The sequence below is a fragment of the Schistocerca serialis genome, chromosome 7 (assembly GCF_023864345.2).
Source record: "Schistocerca serialis cubense isolate TAMUIC-IGC-003099 chromosome 7, iqSchSeri2.2, whole genome shotgun sequence".
Lineage (NCBI taxonomy): Eukaryota > Metazoa > Arthropoda > Insecta > Orthoptera > Acrididae > Schistocerca > Schistocerca serialis.
Window position 1 is genome coordinate 298,134,189 of NC_064644.1, and position 23,750 is coordinate 298,157,938.

Genomic DNA, 23,750 nt, shown 5'->3' on the forward strand with positions numbered 1-23,750 from the left:
GTGGAGACCTCATGCCCCACGTGTTGAGCAATTCGGCGGTACGTCCACCCGGCCTCCCGCATGCGCACTATACGCCCTCGCTCGAAGTCCGTCAACTGCACATACGGTTCACGTCCACGCTGTCGCGGCATGCTACCAGTGTTAAAGACTGCGATGGAGCTCCGTATGCCACGGCAAACTGGCTGACACTGACGGCGGCGGTGCACAAATGCTGCGCAGCTAGCGCCATTCGACGGCCAACACCGCGGTTCCTGGTGTGTCCGCTGTGCCGTGCGTGTGATCATTGCTTGTACAGCCCTCTCGCAGTGTCCGGAGCAAGTATGGTGGGTCTGACACACCGGTGTCGATGTGTTCTTTTTTCCATTTCCAGGAGTGTAAATCAGTCAAGAAGGCTAAGAGAGTGTCCTCTCCTAGATAAAGCAGATAAGCAGTTGTTAGCATCTCACTTAGACAGTGGACTGACATCACTTAGTTTCAGTAAAATGGATGTAGAGATATTATGGGTAAAGTTTAAGCAGACTGTAAATCGTGGTCTGGAGAGTTGTGTCCTAGTAAGTGGATAAAGAATGGAAAAGACCCACCATGGTTTAATGCTGAGGAAGCAAAGGCTGTTGCACTTTCGATTAAAAAAGGAACGCTCAAATGACGACCAGGGAAAGTTGGCAGAGATTCGTGGGTCTGTGAAAAGAGCTATACGCGAGGCATACAACAACTACCACCGTCACATCTCAGCAAAAGATCTGGCAAAGAACTCAGGAAAATTATGGTATTACGTAAAATCACTAAGGGGTCCACTCAGTCCCTTGTTGACCAGTCTGGTGTGGCAGCTGAAGATAGCAGAACGAAAGTCGAAGTTTTAAAATTCGCATTCAAGAAATCGTTCACACAGGACAACCGTACAAACATACTGTCATTTGACCATTGGACAGACTCCCTCATGGACGACATGGTAATATGTATCCCGGGCATAGAGAAACAACAGAAAGGTTTGTAATCAAATTAATCACCAGGTCAGGATGGAATCCCAGATCGGTTTTACAAAGAGTATTCTACGGTATTGGCCCATTACCTAGGTTGCATTTATTGGGAATCTCTGGTCCAGCACAAAGTCTCAAGTGACTGGAAAAAAGCGGAGGAGTCTCCAGTACATAAGAAGGGTAAAACAAAGGACCCGCAAAATTACAGACCAATATCCCTAACTTCTGTTTGCTGCAGAATCTTTGAACATATTCTCAGTTAGAATACAATAACCTTTCTTGATACTGAGGAGCTTACGTCCACGAATCAGCATGGTTTTAGAAAGCATCTGTCGTGCGAAACTGAGCTTGCCCTTTCCTCACGTGATATGCTGGGAACTGCAGATGAAGGTCAATAGGCAGATTCCATATTTCTAGATTTCCGGAAAGGATTTGACACGGTACCCTACTGCTTGCTGTTAACGAATGTACGAGCATATGGAATAAGTTCACAGATACGTGAGTGGTTCGAAGACTTCTTAACTGACAGAACGGAGTGGCCGGGCGGTTCTAGGCGCTACAGGCGGGAACCGCGCGAGCGCTACGGTCGCAGGTTCGAATCCTGCCTCGGACATGGATGTGTGTGATGTCCTTAGGTTAGTTAGGTCTAAGTAGTTCTGAGTTCTAGGGGACTGATAACCTTAGCAGTTAAGTCCCATAGAGCCATTTGAACTGACAGAACCGAATATGTTGTCCTCGACGGCAAGTGTTCATCAGATACAAGGGTATCGTCAGTAGAGCCACAGGGAAGTGTGATAGGACTGCTGCTGTTTTCTATATACGTAAATGATTTGGCTGACGTGGTGGGCAGTAATCTGTGGTTGTTTGCTGATGATGCCGTGGTGAATGGTAAGGTGTCGAAATTGAGTGACTGTAGGAAGCTACAAGACGACTTAGAGAAAATTTCCAGTTGGTGTGATAATGGCAGCTAGCCCTAAACATGGAAAAATGTAACTTAATGGGGATGAGTACGGAGAACCAACATGTAATGTTCCGTTGGTTGGTTGGTTGTTTTGGGGAAGACCAGACAGCGAGGTCATCGGTCTCATCGGATTAGGGAAGGACAGGTAGGGAAGTCGGCCGTGCCCTTTGAAAGGAATTATCCCGGCATTTGCCTGGAGAGATTTAGGGAAATCACGGAAAACCTAAATCAGGATGGCCGGACGCGGGATTTAACCGTCGTCCTCCCGAATGCGAGTCCAGTGTCGAACTGTAATGTTCCGTTACCGTATTACTAGTGTCCTGCGTGACACAGCAAGTAGTTTAAATATCTCGGTTAACGTTGCAGAGCGATATGAGATAGAACGAGCGTGTGAGAATTGTGGTAGGGAAGGTGAATGATCGACTTCAATTTATTGGGAGAATTTTAGGAAAGAGTATTTCACCTGTAAAGGAGACCACATATAGGTGCTGATGCGACCTATACTTGAGTACTGCTCGAGTGTTTGGGATCCATACCAGGTCGGACTAAAGGAAGACATCGAAGCAATTCAGAGACGGACTGCTAGATTTGTTATCGGCAGGTTAGAACAACACGTAACTGCTATGGAGACGCTTCGGGACTGAAATGAGAATCCCTGGTTGGAAGGCGACGTTCTTTTCGGGAAACACTACTCAGAAAATTTAGAGAACCGACATTTGAAGCTGACTGTCGAACGATTCTACTACCGCCAACCTACACTGCACGTAAGGACCACGAAGATAAGATAAGAAATACGGAGGCATATAGACAGTCGTTTTCCCCTCGCTCCATTTGCGAGTAGAACAGGAAAGGAAATGGCTAATAGCGGTGCAGGGTACCCAACGCCACGCACCGTACGGTGGCATGCGGAGTATCTGTGTAAATATACACTACTGGCCATTAAAATTGCTACACCAAGAAGAAATGCTTATGATAAACGGGTATTCATTGGACAAATATATTATACTAGAACTGACGTGTGATTACATTTTCACGCAATTTGGGTGCATAGCTCCTAAGAAATCAGTACCCAGAACAACCACGTCTGGCCATAATAACGGCCTTGATACGTCTGGGCATTGAGTGAAACAGAGCTTGGATGGCGTGTACAGGTACAGTTGCCCATGCAGCTTCAACACGATATCACAGTTCATCAAGAGTAGTGACTGGCGTATTATGACGAGCCAGTTGCTCGGCCACCATTGACCAGACGTTTTCAATTGGTGAGGGATCTGGAGAATGTGCTGGCCAGGGCAGGAGTCGAACATTTTCTGTATGCAGTCGTGCATTATCCTGCTGAAATGTGGGGTTTCACAGGGATCGAATGAAGGGTGGAGCCACGGGTCGTAACACATCTGAATTGTAACGTCCACTGTTTAAAGTGCCGTCAATGCCAACAAGAGGTGGCCGAGACGTGTAACCAATGGCACCTCATACCATCACGCCGGGTGTTACGCCAGTATGGCGATGACGAATGCACGCTTCCAATGTTCGTTCACCGCGATGTCGCCAAACACGGATGCGACCATCATGATGCTGTAAACAGAACCTGGATTCATCCGAAAAAATAACGTTTTGCCATTCGTGCACCCAGGTTCGTCGTTGAGCACATCATCGCAGGCGCTCCTGTCTGTGATGCAGCGTCAAGGACAACCGCAGCCATGGTCTTCGAGCCGATAGTCCATGCTGCTGCAAACGTCGTCGAACTGTTCGTGCAGATGGTTATTGTCTTGCAAACGTCCCCATCTGTTGACTCAGGGATCGAGACCTGGCTGCACGATCCGTTACATCCATGCGGATAAGATGCCTGTCATCTCGACTGCTAATGATACGAGGCCGTTGGGATCCAGCACGGCGTTCCGTATTACCCTCCTGAACCCACCGATTCCATATTCTGCTAACAGTCATTGGATCTCGACCAACGTGAGCAGCAATGTCGCGATACGATAAACCGCAATCGCGATAGGCTACAATCCGACCTTTATCAAAGTCGGAAAAGTGGTGGTACGCATTTCTCCTTCTTACACGAGGCATCACAACAACGTTTCACCAGGCAACGCCGGTCAACTGCTGTTTGTGTATGAGAAATCGATTGGAAACTTTCCTCATGTCAGCACGTTGTAGGTGTCGCCACCGGCGCCAGCCTTGTGTGAATGCTCTGAAAAGCTAATCATTTGCATATCACAGCATCTTCTTCCTGTCGGTTAAATTTCGCATCTGTTGCACGTCATCTTCGTGGTGTAGCAATTTTAATGACCAGTAGTGTAGATGTAGAATCGAAATCAGCCGGATATAGAGACCCAAGTCCAAAATGGTTGGTGGAGCCACTTGTCCAGTCTATGTGCATTTCCGGAAAATGGGACGTGACTGCGTTTTCTGAAATACCGGTCATTCGACTCCCACGTTTCGAGAACGCTCACAGACTGCAGTTACGGCTCAAATGAGAAATTTGGACTTTGATCCCTATGTCTGGCCGGTTTTGATTCATTAGTTTGATCTGACAGCGACCGTTGGGTTCAATGTTCAAGGCTACTTAGCTCTTACGACTTAGTTACATGTCACCTGAGGATCTGATTTTCAGTGCCACGAAATTGGCTGTGATCTGATAATAAAAGGATTAAATACATCTGAAGCGGCTTAATGCCCAAGAAAGAAAAGGTTTTCAATAGAGGAATTCGAAGTACCTATTTTATGATATGTGTGCAGAATAGTCTAGTGTGATGCACAATTTAAGTTGTCTTAATGAAATGTGTTAATTATGACAGCCAATCCCAAGGAATAACTAGTATCCCAGCAGCGACTAAGAAGCGCTGCAGCATGGCAGTATTTTGGTTGAGTCAGGTAGGACAAGGAAGGCGTGGGGAGTCTGTTATTGTAATAGACGGCATTGTAGACTAATCGACTGTAAGACAAACACAAAATGTTACACTATGCCTCTCAAGACATTTTCGCAGAACAGTCTGCTGTTAAAGTTTCCATTTCCCTAAAACGACGATATCCGCTGTAACTTGCTATGCTCTGCGATTAAAAAATGACTAGCTCCAGCGTCCTCTATGTGGCGTTTGCTGTGTTATTCAGTGGTTTGGTATTTAACTAATTTGTAAATGGAAATGATGATCTTATTTTATTACATTGAGTAATTACTAAATAATTTTTCTCCCGGCTAAAGATTTGATCAAGTTGCTAAAGAACTCCAAGTTAACGTCGTGTTAAAGTGTTGTCTGTAAGTTGTGTAAGTGTCACTAAATCACAGTTCATACAACAGATTCCTTACAACTATTGATTAAGATGGAAGCAGTTATCTTCAGGAGAATGATCGTTAAAACCACCGAATGTCAGCCGCGCACAACACTGACGTATGTTACCTGAAACAATATTCTTCGCAACTCGTGCGTAATTAATTTCGGCTCCATACATCAGCTAGAAAAGTTTCTTATAAGGATCGTGCTATGAGCACTGTTTTTAAAGAACCAATCTGATTCGAATCATTTTCATTAAAATGAGTTCGGGACCACCGGTGCACATTTGTTTTTACACATTTGTATTACGTTCAGCGTGTATGTCTGCAGAGTTGCGTAATTTGAATTTGCCGCTGAGATAATTGTTAAGATGGCGGCAGACAATTGATAGAGACTTTCTATTGTTAGACCAAATAAGTATGTATTTGAAATGATTATTAAACGCTATAAAATCTACTTTCGTATTGTGCACTATTTAGACTTCATCAAGCAAACATTTGATTTGTTTCTAAGGAAAACACAGACAAAAACGCGATACAAATCGCTATCATCAATGGCTGCGCTGCTTGCAGCGAAAGAAATAAGTAACACAGATAATGCTTACTGAGAGGAATTAAAGTTACAAATAATTATTCACTCATATTTATAATACTAATGAACTCTATTTTCAAGTAATAATTGACAAATAATTACAGTTTCTTAACAGACCTCAGTTCGATATGCGTCCGCAAACTACAAAAGCCAACCAACAAAAGGTAAAAACAAAGACAAACGCAGATCATAAAAGGAATTTACAATTATCATTGTCTTTGTATGATACACATCGATATGTCCAATTACATCATAGAATATTATATAAATAATTAAAATATATCATCGTTTTCATTATTTTTTTATATGTCGAATAGATAATGTTTATAACTGTTAGAGGCATAATTTACTCTAGTCGCACTGAAGCCAAAATTTATCTCGTGGATGTTACATCTAGCAGTTGCCATTCACGTTAATAGTAATTGTGTGTGGCTCTACGGCCGAGTGCAAGTCTTTCAATTCGACGCCTTGCGAGTCCCTAACCTGCCCCAGTTATCAATCCGGGGTAAGGGAACCTACAGTTTAACGTGGAATCCGAACTGCATATCATCCCTGGTGTCTCTCCATATCATTGATAGGTGAAGGTCATACATATAAAAGGCACATTGAAAATTTTCTTGGTCGGACTCGGATTCGATCCAGCAGATACAGTCAGCTCGGGTTGGGTGGAGACAAGATGCGCAGGGGTCGAATCCAGAAGTCCCCGCCTGTTACTGTGCTGGTCCTCCACATGATACTGGCCTGCTTTTATTTATTGTTGTTAGACGTTACAACTAGCTACTCAATAGAGAATGGGACAAAATCGGAGTTAATCATGCACGGTTTCTGCCACTTAGAAAAATCCTTTTCAGTCCTTGCCTGCAACAATTTCTTTTATTATTATTATTATTAATTAATTAAGAAAACGAGACCAACAGGGGTACGAAAATGAAATAAACGTTTGCCAATTCACCTGGAAACGGACCAAGACGAGACTACCATGAAGACTGATTTACGCAACTGATACCTTGACGACGAATTACAAGGTTGAACATATTGACGAATAAGTCGCGATATCGTGGCAGGCGCAAACGCTTCCTATATGCAGTGGCTGTGTATTGGTGGAAACGAGTGGATCCCTATCGCTCCCTCCGTGCACAACAGGGCTTCCCAACAAAATTTTCTCCAGGACCCCCTCATCGAGCATGATTGGTACCTTGTCATATCACAGTATCAAGTACGTAAAAAAGCCAAATTAAGAGTCTTTTTATACGTTTTCTATTTTTGGTGCTTCAGAAAAACATTGACATGTTCATTATTGAAAAAATATTGAGCTTAAAACTGCTCATGCAGGAAGCCGCCAAGACAAAAAAATCTGTTATCATACGAAAGATGTTTAATATATTTTTTTATTCTAATAGCATCTTGCGGACCCCTCTGGCATAGCTCGCGGACCCCTGGGGGTCTGCGGACCACCTGTTGGGAACCACTGATCTACAATGTAACGGATCTAGAGGCCCAACAATAGTGCAATGGTATTTGACTTCACCTTCGGAAAGTAGCAGTGGTCTGGAGGCAATAGAATATTAGCCGAAAAGGTAGTCTCAACAGATCGAATTAGAAATGCCAATTGCATTTTTAAGGCAGTGCCACTTCGCTTCGTGACCATGACAGAAAAATCGATGTTCTGTGGACAGCGACTGCACTGACCCATGACACTAATACGAAACAGTCGCTCATTGGTGGATAACAGATTGTATACCATTTGATACGATGAGGACGACGCCTCCATTGGTAGAACAGGAAAGTTAAGATAAAACCACACTGACTTGCACAAAGTTTGCGGTGATGATCCTTCAACAGGTGCCGTGCAGTCAGTCCCTCTCCTGCGCAGTAACAAAAATGTGGTAGCCTGACGCTGCCTTCACTAGACCAACAGGCTCGACAATTTCGTGTTAATAAACGTTTTCTTTGCAATGAAAACCGATCGAAATTTAATTATCCATATTAATGGTGATTGGGTTCGTAGCTGTGGACTGAATTACACACGAAGTTACCAACAGAGCACTTTGACTATTTCCGGAACGAATCTCTGTTTAAATGTTTTGATTATCCAAATAAAATATGTGAACAGGCCACTGATTCTACGCTGTTTGTCATCAAGATTGTCTCGTTTATTATAAAAACTCTGATAACTGTGTCTTACATGTATTAATGCACAAATCTTAGCACTTCATGCGCCTCACCGATTATAATCAAGCGTTGTATTTCCACAGATGAAGGGCATATTTCTGATTGGCTATGGAATATGGCTGATAAGAAGTTTCGATAAGCTTCGATGGCAGATGAACCAAGGTATGCCAATGAAACCATTCAAACTAAGTAATACTGAAAGCAATGCACTAAACGATAACTTTTGCTCTTAATTATATTTTGAACCTTACGTTTGACGAAATTCAGGCAGTTCATTTCTTGCAGATCCCCGAGATGTGGAGCTGCATGGCCGGCCTTGCTGTGATGAGTGGATTTTAGGTACGTACCTTTCTCTCTCTCTCTCTTTGGTTTGCTATATTACGAAGCCCACGCGAACTTGAAATTGTAGAATTGATGAACTATTTTACAAAAGCTTTTTGAGAACCGATAATCGGTCTATTATAAAGGAGTAATAAGAAGAAAATTGACAGCTCGTTCCAAATGTATAAACTCTCACTCCATCTCATCATTTTATTAAGAACAAGTTGCGGTGCCCGGCGTTGGCCGGGAAGTTTAATATCTGCCGCACAAAGTGAGAGGCGAAGTGCCATGTTGATACTCATAGTGAATGAGAGCCGCATAGAAAACTGCAGTCGCTTTAAATCGAAGGGCACATTTGAATCATTGGGTGTCAACGGGATGCGGCGAATCAATACGTTTTCACCTGCCGTATTCATAAAAATCAGGTTCTAGGCGCCCAGTTCTGACTTTTGCAAGCAGTCAAATAAGAAATGGTGATGCAAAAGCCTTTAAAACTTTCCCTTCTGGAGAACATTGAGTTGTGCTTCGTTATCAGTATTCGATAAACAGAACTTCGATATTTCTGTTAAGTTTCTATAGGAACTAAAGGATTTTCTATTAGCACTTTAAATTCATGTCTGCAAGCAAATTTTCGCGAACTTCATATTTCCCTTAAATGAAAAGATGATTAGCTGCGCCATCTGTTTTTACATTTTGCGATAAATATCTCATTGTGATTTTGGAGAATTCGTCTTCTATTGTTTCGGCTCAGTTTTCACTCTTTGAAGTGAGGCTGTGTTTGAGAACGACTCGAACTGTTCGAACAGTTTACGTCACTGTTCAGAGTATCTCGAGTTCTGTTCGATCTTTTGATCGGCCTGCCATGTAGCGACTTTTACTGGTACTCTATCCAAGACCTATCTTAGCGTTTCTGTGGTACTATGTATTTTAATAATGAAAATAATTATGGAACGTGACCTAAAATACCTTCTAGGATGTACGTCATATGTAACAATATGTAACAACGCAATTATTCAATAAATAAATAAGAGTTTGACCCACGTTTCTGTCAAATTGTCGAGATTTCACTCGTCTTGCGATCAAGAGACGTCTGATGTTACTATCTCTAATACGGATATTCTCCTAATTTATTCTCCTAATAGAAATTCGTTTGCTCGGCACTTAATGTTTCATTAATTTTCTTCATTGTTTCATCTGAATGTAGAGACTTGAAGTGAATCGACCAACAACTTTAAGAGATGTCTGGTAACAACCTTTTCACTTTATGTATTACATACATATGTTTTAAGTCAGATTACGAAATCTTATGCATCCAGTCCTTTGATGCAATAGTTCATTAAGACCAGAATAAAAATGCAAATTTGTATGAATTTATATATATATATATATATATATATATATATATATATATATATATTCTTTGTGACAAGAAATCTTATTTAAATTTGTACTTACGTGAGTATGCTACACTTGTAGTTGTTGGCCATGGTTTGTGTAATTAACGCAACACCAAACAGCTGAAATCAATGTCTTGTATATGTTATGTTATGGCCTCCAGAATGAAGACTTACTTGATGCAGTCCCCAACACTAGTCTATCCTGTGTAAGGTCCTTTGTATATCTCCAGCTAATGCACTTACATCCTTTTAAACCTGTCTCCCTCTAGATTTTTTGGCGTCACATCTCCCTCCATTACCAAAATGACGGTTGATTTACGTCTCAGGTTGCATTCTATCAGTCTTTCCGTTCTTTTTAGTTAGGTTGTGCTATTAATTTCTTCTTTCCCCAATTCGGTTTGGTACCTCTTAATTGATTATCCGATTTACCCAACTAGTCTTCAGCATTCATCTGCAGCACATTTCAAAAACTCCTCTTCTGTTTATCATTCTGTACAAGGCTGCGCTACACACATGTATCTTCATAAAATACCTCTTAACACATTAAATTAGAGCTGATGTAATTATATTTTCGTGGAGACAAATTCAGTCTCAACTTCATCTTCGATAAGGATAGAAGCTGAAATAATGATTAAAATTTGTGCCAAGGCTGGAACATTGAATGCAGGTCTCCCTGGTACTATGGCTGACAACTGCACAGACTAACTTGGTCCATCGCCCTTCCGACTTTGCTGCGAAGAGTGAATTTTATGTACAAACCTCTCTTTCTCTGCGATTTGCTAGATTACGACGCATTTGAAGCAAGCCCACATGAACTTTAAAGTAGGGAAGGCTGTGGACAAGGGTAGTCATTCATAGTGACAGGGTGGTGAAGTGGATAACACATCTGCCTAATAAGCAGGAGACCGGGTTTCAAGTACTGCCTTTGGCACAAATTTTAATTAATTACTTCAGTTTCTGTCCTTATCAAGATAAAGTTGAGAATCAGTATGTCTCCAGGTAAATATAATTACGTCAGATGAACAGGTCATCTACACCTGAGATACAGGCACTGGGGTGCTATTCCAATACTGGAGAGCCTTGGCAATAATGAAGATTTAAGGAGAAAATCAAGATGGGCTGAGATGTGAATCAAAGTTTTTGTTAGGAAGGGCACTATCAGATAGACCATGCAGCTGTTTCAGCTACAATAACAGGGTAATGTAGAGGATAACACATCTGCCTAGTAAGCAGGAGACTTGGGTTCAAGTCCAGGCCTTCGCAGAATTTTAATTCATTTCGTCAGCTTCTGTCGTTATCGAACATTAAATTTGATTTTAACAACTTTATCTTTTCGAGGGACGCTGTACTTGCTAGTTCCACTTAGCATTTTGCATCCTCTCTACTCCAGCGATGATCAGTTATTTTGATGCCCTAACAGCAAAACTCATCTACTATTTCTAATGTCTTGTTTCCTACACTAAAGAGCTAAAGAAACTGATACATCTGCCTAATCTCGTCTACGGCCCCCAAGAGCAAACACACGTGCTGCAACACTCTGTGCCATGGACTCAACTAACGTCTGAAGTAGTTTTGGAGGGAATCGACACATCCTAAATTTCTGGCACAGTATTACAAACGCGTTTTCTGAACCTCTTTGGGCTCTGATATGTTTGCAACCGTATACTTTTTGATTGGTCATCTAATTCTGTACCAGTATGAGGCATCATCAGATAGGTTAGAAATGGGGAAAATTCGTCTCCAGCAATCACATGGAGCAGTCGATCTCTCGTTTCTGGTAATTCTTTTCGGTCTGGTATATTAAAGGATTTTTTCCCAGGTTTGTTGCTAAATCTGACCGTGAAAAGATCCCCACATCAGCGTTCTTTCCAAGGTCGCCAACGTTGACATATACATATACAGTCTTCTTCACATAACAAAGGAATTATTATCACATTCATGTCACTTTAGTCCATTTCTCTAGGAAGTTGCGGAGCAACTTGCATTTCCTACGCATTTCCACTCCCCTGCAGTTGAAATGCGGTACATTACACTGAAGAGCCAAACAAATTGGTAAACCTGCCTAATATCATTTAGGGCCCTGCGAGCACACGGAAGTGGCGCAACCCGACATGGCATGAACTCGACTATTGTCTGGATTAGTGCTGGAGGGAACTGATCCCATGAATCCTGCAGGACTGTCCGTAAATCCCTAAAAGTACGAGGGCTGGAGATCTTTTCTGAACAGCACGTTGCAAGGCATCTCAGATGTGCTCAATAATGTTCATGTCTGGGTAGTTTGGTGGACAGAGGCAGGGTTTAAACTCAGAAGAGTGTTCCTGGAGCCACTCTGTAGCAAATTCTGGACGTGTAGGATATCGCATTGTCCTGATGGAATTGCCCAAGTCCGTCGGAATACACAATGGACGTGAATGGATGCAGGTAACCAGACAGGTTGCTTACGTATGTCTCACCTGTCAGAGTCATATCTAGACGTATCAGGGGCTTATATCACTCTAACTGCACACGCGCCACAACACTACAGAGCCTCCACCAGCTTGAACAATCGTCTGCTGACACGGAGGGTCCATGGATTCATAAGGTTGTCTCCATACCCGTACACGTCCATCCACTCGATACAATTTGAAACGAGACTCGACCATCCAGGCAACATGTTTCCAGTCATCAACAGTCCAATGTCGGTGTTGATGGGCCCTGGTGAGGCGTCAGGCTTTGTGTCGTGCAGTCATCAAGGATACACGTGTGGACCTTCGCCTCCGAAAGCCCATATCGATGATGCTTCGATGAATGGTTCACATGCTGACACTTGTTGATGGCCCGGCATTGATATCTGCAGCAGTTTGCGGAAGGATTGCACTTCTGTCACGTTGAACGATTCTCCTTGGTCGTAGTTGGTTCTGTTCTTGCAGGATCTTTTTCTGGCCGCAGCGATGTCAGAGATTTGATGTTTTACCGGAACCTGATATTCAGAGCATACTCGTGGAATGGTTGTACGGGAAAATATCCACTTCATCGATATCTCGGAGATGCTGTGTCCCATTGCTCGTGCCCGACAATGAAACCACGTTCAATCTTACTTTAGTCTTGATAACCTGCCATAGTAACAGCAGTAACCAATATAACAATTGCGGCAGGCACTTGTCTTATATAGGCGTTGCCGATCGCAGTGCTGTATTTGACTGTTAACATACATCTGTATTTGAATACACATTCCTATACCAGTGTGTCTGGCGCTTTAGTGTATAATAACTACTTCAACATCACCTACCTGAATTATTTCGACTACATCCCATTACTCTTGCTCATCCTATAACCTCCTATAACATCTTTTTAAAATACTTGCTATTTCGTTCAACTAATCTTCCAAGCCCTTTGTCATTTCCAATACAAATACAACGTCTTTAGCCAATCTCAGAGTTTTTAGTTGTTCTCCTTGAACTTACATTCACACTCCAAATTTCTCCTTGGTTTCCTTTCCTGCTTGTTCATTGTGCACACTGAATAACATCATGGATAGATTACAACTCTGCCTCACTCCCTTCTTAATTACTGTTCTCTTTCGTGACATTCTACTCTTATAACTGCAGTATAGGTTCTGTAGAAGTTATCTATAACTTTGCCCGTGTTTTATTTCTGATACCTTCAGAATTCCAAAGAATGTATTCCTGTCAACAAAGTCAATAGCTTTCTCTGCATCTACAAGTGCTATAACTGAAGGTTTGCCTTTCCTGAGTCTTAGCTTCTAAGTTAAATCGTACAATTAGTATTACCTCATAAGTTTCTCCATCACATGTTTGCCTGTAACTAATTGATCTTCAAGGAGGTCGGGTTCTACCAGTTTTTCCATTCGTCCGCAAATAATTGTTGTCGGTAGTTTGCAGCCATTACTTATTGGAACCTGCCTTCTTTTGAACAGGAATTTATCACTGAAAAGAACTTACTTTGCTTGAAATTTCTTCCATTTGTTTTCTGAACTGAAAGAAAGTGCAATAAACAATCCAAATAAAATTAACGTATTCGAAGTCATTCTTATAAACTACTTCGTCTTTTTTTTTTTTTTTTTTTTTTTTTTCGGGCGCAAGCGTGAATAACCTCTGTGGTTGCTCAACATGTGAAGCATGTGCGAGAAATACGATTTTTTACAATTCACTGTGCAACATCGGGATTTAGAGCCTTTTAAAGCTGAATGCTGATTTAGTTGCTGAAATGAGTGGAATTAGACATACGAATGTCGTTATTTAAAAGATTTTTGCGAAGGAATATCGGGAAAATTAAGTGAATTTAGGAATTCTGTTGGGAAGTTTACACTTTCTTCTTGGTTCATCATTTATCAATAGATCCAAATGGTTTTTCCTCCCATTGTATCAAATTTTGTATTCACTAACTTGTTTGTTGAGCAACATACATTTTTTGGTGCTAAAACTGTTCGCTCACACTATCTTTCTTTACATATGTCTCTCTACAAGCAGTTACCGTTTTTCTTCGAGTTGCTTTACTACGTTGTAATGTTGATAGGTTAAAACGATTTTACCGGAATGTGAATAAAGGCGATACGTGTCGTTGCTAAGTTGTATTCTATAACATTCCATAATAGCCTAGAACACTCGAAAACATTCTTTATATTCGAGAATATTCACATAAGCTCGAAAACATCCTAGAACAATCTTTAATTTTCTTCTCTTGAAACATACATTGATGCTGCAGAGACAGAAGATGTCCAGAAGATCACCACGATATGGTGACGACCACTTCACACTTATCCCCACAACAGCTGACACCGTACAACCACTTTAATGCACAAATGGAGAACCAAGGGTCGCACAAAATCAGTGATTGCCGGCGTGTGGCATTGGAGTTATCGTGACCTTCACTCAAAAATACTTTATATATGCTACCTGACCACGATATTCTTGCACTTGGTCTCACGTAGCCATTAACGGAAACACACAGTGATGTTACAGTAAATAAGTACAGTTGTGATTGAGGAAAATGCATCACATTGTTGATGATTTCAGTAACGTAATGTGAATATTACCGAGTGCTTCAGCAAGTTCTATTGAAATATTAGAACCGACAAACTTCATGGACGCATTTCAGACAGCAAATGGAGGAAAAAAGGTTTTATGAACATGTATCCAAAATTTCATTGTTGTCACATTAGATGGTGCTGACGAGTGAAAGTTCCTCTGGCCACATGCTATGTGCTCCTCTGTGTTGCAGGTTGTGTGATTGACACTGCAGACTGTGCGCAGCAGATGGTCCGGTATTCATGTCAGAGACAAGCCGAGATGGTGTTTGTGTCTGGCCAAGCAAATGAAAACGATTGAGAGGTAGCATGGCTATAGTACCCTCACAGACACCAACCACATCACACAACATTTCAGGCTCGTTTTGGGCGTTTGTGATAGTGGATCTTTTAGACAGGCGAACATGCAGGTAAGCAGAGGACTGTGCATATGTCAAACTTGGAGGGATGAGTTCTATACGATATTGTAGAACCTGGTTCTCCAAATCTTGTGTATGCACAGTCCACAGTCTCCCTGCATTTTCTTCTGCCTGAAAGGACCCATGATCACACGAATGTCCAAGAAGGGCTGTAAATGTTCTGTGACGCGATTTGTGTCTGTGAGGGTAGCTGTTTTGGTATAGCTGTGCTGTCTCTTGGTTTTATGCAACCTGCAACACCTTCAGAAAAAAATGTGCGAGATTTTCATATTATTTCTCTCGCTACACACCAACTATCAGGCCCACAGAAAAAAATAGACAGGACCTTTGGCATAAAATTTAATGCAGTTCCATTTTGCACTGGGCCATGTTTTCACTGGAGGCCATGGTTTTAGAGTTTCTAAAGTCACACAATTATCTTTAATTTTACTTCCGAATCTAGCAAAAGTACTGAGTTACACTGCTTTGCTACTTCCAATAAGATAATGCACCATTTTAATAAATACGGCAAATTCACACTCTGTTGGTCAATTAATAATATCAACATTCTATTTATAAAACTGAAATGTTAACAAAATTTTTCAAATCATACTTCAAAAGGACAACACATCCGAACTGCAAATCGTCAACACTATCACCCTCTATCTCAAATTACCACTTGGTAGTCTCACATCCTAACCAACAAACGATTCTGGCAGTCTCCCTTCGAACCAAAAACTTATCCTGGCGTCTCCCTTATAACCAAAAACGAATCCTGGCAGGTTCACCAATATCTAGCATACATTCCTGGTTTGGTATGACCCATCCTTACCACTTACCATGAACAGTTAGCTCTGAAAAGTTTTAAAGTGCCTACGAACCCAGGTCCTCCCAGGTAAGGAGATCCCAGACACAGTGGCATTTAGGCATCAGAATAACAGCTGTTATAACATAACCCAAAATATGTCAATGAGGACGGGGTAACTTACACTTTAGATCAAACAAACGAACTATTATTTGTACTAAATATATTTTTTTGTAATAATCACCATACACAGTGGGTTCAGGTTGCATATTTCGCTATGAATCCCATATCATTAAGACAAGAAAGTCTTAATGAACCTAACTTCAACTAAGATAAACACACGAAAATATACCAAAAGAATTCTTACACTAGCATTATCTCAAGACAAAACAAATACTAATATTACTTAAAGTATACTGAACACATGAAAATTTATGCCAAAAATATTACACTGACAGTGTTATAAAATCACACAATTGATTGTAGCTGTACAATATCGTCTAACTGCCGATTGCCTTCCTCGAATTTAAGCCGAAAGGACACATGTACAATATGTGTTTGACATGAAAATGTAGGAATAGGAAAAACTACGCAAATCAGCTCCACTCTGAAGCAGATCTGAAGTGAACACATTCCAGTTACTCCTACACTTAGCGCCTGAGCAATACAGAATTTATTTGTGCAGACTGCGGCGATATGGGCGGCAGTGGTCAGCTGTGGTGTCGGTTAGCAACACATACGTCAGTGCCATGCATACCTGTAGGCCTGACAATTCTACTCTGACCTTGACTAGATGTACAGTCATAAACTGCCCTAGGTTTTCGTGAGGCGAAGAAAACGATGTTTTTCCGTGGCTAAATCAATTGGCTGTCTCCACTCGCTAAAGAGGAGCGACATGTACACTGTTGCCCCCAAATGTTCCACAGAACTTAACTAACACAGCACCTAGCTCATAATCTCCAATTCGGAGATATTATGAGATATGAAGATCACAGCAAAATGCCTCTTCCAGAGGCACAACGGAGGAGGATTGCTCCATCCAGCACAAGACCCTTCGAGGAAGAGAGTCCCGCAAATTACCCACTCGTAATGGTCTTTACTGTTGCAGCCTTCCTCCTCCGTGGCATGGGCTCGTCTTCTGCCACAACTAGTGTCGGCCAGTGAGTGCTTTTGCTGCAACTTTCCTCGTTTCTTTGCCCAGTAGGGTTTTAGAAACGAACTGCATCATACGCCAGTTTCACTCAGTCCAATGAGCGTTCGCCCTTCTTTCACTTAATAATAATCTCCACCAATACATTAGCTCTCCATGTGAATATCATCCATCCTCCTCGCCAGTATCACGTGATTTTCCGATGTTTAACGAAAATACCAGTGACTCATACTGTAGTCTTTTTTCTGTATCTCAAAAATAGCCTACCGCTGCCTTCGTGAGTGCTTTCTTACATTAAAAGGCTTTTTCAGAGTAGGTGTGGGTCTCAGGCTCTATACATGTGAGGGTCACGTGAATTTTGTATATGTCAAGCTGATGACGCCCTTTCTACGTTCTTACGTTTCCACATAAATGGAAGGGCTGTGTTCTCCTTTGAGATTACCCCAAAATGGATCCCCTGCTGCAATGTTTACTTCAGCACAGGTGTGCATGAGATGACTCACTCAATAGTGACTCATCGTTGTGTGGTTATCTACGCCGCAAATTCCAAGTGCAGTCCATGCGTCACATCTCTAATTGATCTCCTATGGCGAGGTTTCGCTGGTTTACAGCTTTCCTAAGTTCAGTTTGTTGTTGCTGCGCCCAGGCAGCCGGCAAGCCTCTCTTACACTTCAGTCTACTGCTACAGAAATGCTACTTGTGTATCAACATCCAAATTAGCTGAATTTTGTTAGTATCGAGTTCATGTGAGCCATGGTAGAATTAATTACTCTCTGTAGTATGCAAATAACGTGATTCTAAGCAAAAGAAAGGTTTCTGAGATATCAAATTCAGTAGCTTGATGACTAGAAGCGGTTTCTTGACATAAAAATTATGTTAGGTGTTGAAAATTATCCTGATACCTTACATATATTTCGACTGATTTAATTTCATGCTGGAGTGAATCAATGGTTGAGGCATTGATTAACACTGTAAAAAATTACAAAAATTCTCAATGTCAACTTCGATCCCTGAAAGGGATATCATCAGTACATTCCAGCTGTCTTAAAGACAAGTATATATATATATATATAGGATGAAGGATATACAGGGTGGTCCATTGATAGTGACCGGGCCAAATATCTCACGAAATAAGCTTCAACCGAAAAAACTACAAAGAATGAAACTTATCTAGCTTGACTTGAAGGGGAAAACCAGATGGCGCTGCCATAGGTCAAACGGATATCAACTGCGTTTTTTTAAATAGGAACCCCCATTTTTTATTACATATTCGTGTAGTACGTAAAGAAATATGAATGTTTTAGTTGGTCCACTTTTTTCGCTTTGTGATAAATGGCGCTGTAATAGTCACAAACAAATGGCTCACAATTTTAGACTAACAGTTGGTAACAGGTAAGTTTTTTAAATTAAAATACAGAACGTATGTACATTCGAACATTTTATTTCGGTTGTTCCAATGTCATACATGTACCTTTGTGAACTTATCATTCCTGATAAAGCATGCTGTTATAGCGTGATTACCTGTAAATACCACATTAATGCAATAAAAGCTCAAAATGATGTCCATCAACCTCAATGCATTTGGCAATATATGCAACGACATTCCTCTCAACAGCGAGTAGTTCGCCGTCCGTAATTTTCGCACATGCATTGACAATGCACTCACGGATGTTGTCAGGCGTTGTTGGCGGATCACGATAGCAAATATCCTTCAACTTTCCCCACAGAAAGAAATCCGGGGACATGATATCCGGTGAACTTGCGGGTCATGGTATGGTACTTCGATGATCAATCAAAAAAATGGTTCAAATGGCTTTGAGCCCTATGGGACTTAACATCTATGGTCATCAGTCCCCTACTTAAACCTAACTAACCTAAGGACATCACACAACACCCAGTCATCATGAGGCAGAGAAAATCCCTGACCCCGCCGGGAATCAAACCCGGGAACCTGGTCGCGGGAAGCGAGAACGCTACCGCACGACCACGAGCTGCGGACGACGACCAATCCACCTGTCATGAAATATGCTATTCAATACCGCTTCAACCACACGCGAGCTATGTACCGGACATCCATCATGTTGGAAGTACATCGCCATTCTGTCATGCAGTGAAATATCTTGTAGTAACATCGGTAGAACATTGCGTAGGAAATCAGCATACATTGCACCATTTAGATTGCCATCGATAAAATGGGGGCCAGTTATCCTTCTTCCCATAATGCCGCACCATACATTAACCCACCAAGGTCGCTGATGTTCCACTTGTCACAGCCATCGTGGATTTTTCGCTGCCCACTAGTGCATGTTATGCCGGTTTACGTTACCGCTGTTGGTGAATGAAGCTTCATCGCTAAATAGAACACATGCAGAAAGTCTTTCATCGTCCCGTAATTTCTCTTGCGCCCAGTGGCAAAACTGTACACGACGTCCAAAGTCGTCGCCATTCAATTCCTGGTGCATAGAAATATGGTACGGGTGCAATCGATGTTGATGCAGCATTCTCAACACCGACGTTTTAGAGATTCCCGATTCTTGCGCAATTTGTCTGCTACTGATGTGCGGATTAACTGTGACAGCAGCTGAAACACCTACCCTGGCATCATCATTTGTTGCAGGTCGTGGCTGACGTTTCACATGTGGTTGAACACTTTATGTTTCCTTAAATAACGTAACTATCCGGGGAACGGTCCGGACACTTGGGTAATGTCATCCAGGATACCGAGCAGCATACATAGCATACGCCCGTTGGGCATTTTGATCACAATAGTCATACATCAACAAGATATCGACCTTTTCCGCAATTGGTCAACGGCCCATTTTAACACTGGTAATGTATCACGAAGCAAATACCGTCCACACTGGCGGAATGTTACGTGATACCACGTACTTATACAAAGCGAAAAAGTTGGTCCAACTAAAACATTCATATTTCTTTACGTACTACACGAATATGTAATAAAAATGGGGGTTTCTATTTTAAAAAACTCAGTTGATATCCGTTTGTCCTATGGCAGCGCCATCTAGCAGGCCAACCATAGCGCCATCTGGTTTCCCCCTTCCAGCTAGACGAGTTTCATTCTTTATAGTTTTTTCGTTTGATGCTTATTTCGTGAGATATTTGGCCCGGTCACTATCAATGGACCACCCTCTCTCTCTCTCTCTCTCTCTCTCTCTCTCTCTCTCTATATATATATATATATATATATATATATATATATATATATATATATATATATATATATATATACGTGAGTCATAAAGGTTCATAGGGACACATAGATCTCTATATGTTGAACCACATGATATGAAACACATATTGAAATAATGTAGTGAAAGATCTCCTTTTTTGATGATACAGCATGACATAATGTTCTACATAGTTTTTTTATACGTCTCATCTTCTATCAATGCTGATGTTGCAGTCTTCCAAACCTGGTATGCCATGCCATGTAAAAGAAGGAATCAGGGAGTCATTCAAGAGTGATTATTGTAAGAGTGTGTTGTCTGAGCTCCATACACAGTTATAACTGTCATTAGTAGATCAATGTCACAGAGCAGTCATGAACATTGTACAAAAGCCATTGTCAAATCATCATATCCATCGTTATTCCATATCAGTGTTGTTATGTATTTTTGACTCTGCTTTACTCATTTCCAATAGGATGAGATACTATCAAGGTGGGTTTGATGCCCAGCTAAGCATTTCAGAGAGGTATACTAAATCTGGTATCCTGGTTATGATTATAAGTAAGGAAGGGCTGTGGGAAGGTATGTTCCTCGGTCTAGCTCATCATCTTTCTTCCCTGTCTTCTACATGTCTCTTCTGTATTTGCCACTTCTTTCTATCTTCTTGCTCTTGTCTTGTTTTTTCCCTGGGCTTGGTTATGGTAGTTAGGATTTTTAGGATTTATAACTGTTGTGTTCCAGGAATATTCGATGTTAATAACATAGTAAGACGGGATGTGATTTGTTTTTGACACATTCGCCCTTAATTTATGTTTCTGATATGTGGTACTGACCTGAGCTACCATGTTGTTTCTGGAGATGTTAATCTTGTAATAACACTCTCCCGTCATAGATACGTCTCTCATTGTGGCGACTAATTATCATAGTGATTTTTTTAGAGTTCCAGGCTGCCTTGTCGGACAGGAATGTTGCTAACTGCCTCTTTTAAATTGCATTTGCCTCTCCAACGCCTTCCTGTCACCTGATTCCATCTTTGTAGATGAACGTTTCAGCTAAGTTGCTCTGTACTGTCTTCTCGAAATCACCTGCTACCGTAGCAATAGGAGTAGTAAACCAAAACGTCGTTCGAGAGTTTGTTGCAGCAACCAGCAGCAGAGAAGAGAGTACATAGTGCAAACAAGAATGATGACAAAAAATAAAACACTTATTTGTACAATTTTTATATTTATCTACGTGCAAGAAAAAGCTAACGATAAACGTCCCTCATCTCACCCTGTCCGCTTTTCCACCTCGCCATTACTCTGGCATCTCATTTGACATGCGACGTTCACGTTTAGGCAGATAAATATAAAAATTGTACAAATACGTGTTTTATTTTTTGTCATCATTCTTATTTGCACTATGTACTCTCTTCTCTGCTGCTGGCTGCTGCAACAAACTCTCGAACGAAAAATATTCCCCTACTGATTAACTCATATGTGTTCATCAAACTGTCTCAACAGTATACTACCAAATTATACGAATACCTGTAGTCTTACTGTACCTCTAAGGCATTTTTCTGGCCTCATTTATCTTTGCTTTCTCATCACCTTATCAGATGAGAAATTATGCCAATATATAGGCAGTAAGTTCCAATCCTCTTCCAGTAGTTCAAAAGATTCCTTTTTCTATTTGTACACCTGTAATTTAGATTATAGGTGACCTGCAGATAAGAACTCTATTAGTACCATGTAAACTGTAATATCACTAATATACCTCGGCTCAGTCAATCTTTTGAAATCTATATCTCACAATATATCCCTCATATGCTTTTAAATGGCTTACGTGATGCATCCCCATTGACTTTCCTGTTACTCCTTCCATTTATACTCGATCCCATTCTGTTATTATTATTGTTTCGATGAAATCGAATGTTGTACCCATTACTGTTTCGACCTGAGTTCCATTTTCCTCGATTTCGTCCATTATTCCAGCCTGACTTCTGTCTGGACCCATTACTATTGCCATTGTTCCTATTTCCTGTCTCAGCCATCATCGTTATTGTCTTGTTAGTTTCTTCGCTTTTGTGCATCATCCTCGCTAAATATAAAGTGTAACTCACAAAGGTTTCTCTTGAAAGCCTACACGTTATCTCCTGCTCTACCTGCTAAAGACTGTTGGTATCTTAATGAGAGTTTCATCGTACATAATCGGTTTAGTTCTCCATCACTGTATGGATTATCTAAGCACTGATTCTTCTTTACCGCATTCTCAAAGAATTTAACTGGACTCTTGTCTTTCTAACTCTCTCACAGTGTCTTCTGAAGCATTTGATTCTAGTTTTTGCTTCAAGCGACAAGTATCCTGACAAAAATAACAATTTCAATTCGTACGATCTACAAGTTTGAGGTATCCTTTGCATCGTTTCTGCAGTTGCGCTGTCCATGTGTGCATAAATGAAATCTAACTTGTGTGATAATGATCAATGTTCTGGTAAACCAATCTGAAACTGATTGATAAAGGTGCTTGGATGCAAGGAATTTCAGTCTTCTTTGTAATGCTGAAAATTCGTTACAGTGAGGAAGTGGTCATTGACAAATTTCTCTTTCCTCCTATCACAGCTCTAAGATCCACTTCCGTGCGTTGTACTGTCATTGGGTACTGCACACATCCGCTACCCTCTACACGTGTATGAAACCATTGTAGCGGTACCCAGTTATTCGTCTCAAGTTGAGTCACACGTCCTATATGCTCTGTCATTGTTACTGGTGTTCGATTTTGGCACATACTGTCCATGACAAGATCGGTATCCATTCTTGCCAATGGCATCAGTCTCTGGTATGGCCAGTACTGTTCCGTACAGCAACTTGCTGTTACCTGATCTACTTGTTGTGGTAATGCATATCGCTCTCATGAACGTTGGTAATGTACGATACAGTTTGCACTTGACGTATCGGATTTTGTTGTATTCCCCGCAATTCTGTCTCCACACGAGGCATCCTCTGTCTCCGATCGATTGTTACGTTCGTTTGAAGTTTGCCAGTATCTATTGTTAGCATAGATATACTCGCTTTTTCGCTTGTTTTGTCCCTTTGCACATATGTGCTCTCAGACATGTAACTACATTTCCACGTCTCTCCACATTTTCGAAACGTCTCGTTATTTCCTGCAGGTCACTTTGTTACGACCTTTGCAGTGTCTATATTTGAATTTCCAGTGAATTCAGACATCGTAATCGATTCTGAACACAAGCTGTCGTCGTCACTTCGACCTTCTATACTTCGAAATAATTCCACTCTGTGTCTTTGAAATTGCCCTTTGTTTTTCTGTTCGATCTTCAAAATACGATTATCAAATATATTCAAACCTGCTTTCATAACTCTTCCCTGAAATGTAGTCTCTTCGATGATCTCTTGTGCCTTAAGAGGTGTTTTTGAGGTAAAAGTATCGACCTTTTGCAACTCATCCATACCTGTACGCTTTCGTCTATGACCTGCCTTAAGGATT

The 23,750-nt window shown here is 41.2% G+C and overlaps 1 protein-coding gene across 1 annotated transcript in view; it reads left to right on the top strand.

Moving 5' to 3' along the window:
* LOC126412301 (uncharacterized) overlaps positions 1–23,750 on the top strand; it is a 226,504-nt gene that overhangs the window by 165,838 nt on the left and 36,916 nt on the right. Inside the window, exons 3-4 of the mRNA XM_050081822.1 lie at positions 8,063–8,141; positions 8,265–8,318. Of these exons, the coding sequence (XP_049937779.1) occupies positions 8,063–8,141; positions 8,265–8,318 (133 nt within the window). The remainder of the gene's footprint in view (positions 1–8,062; positions 8,142–8,264; positions 8,319–23,750) is intronic.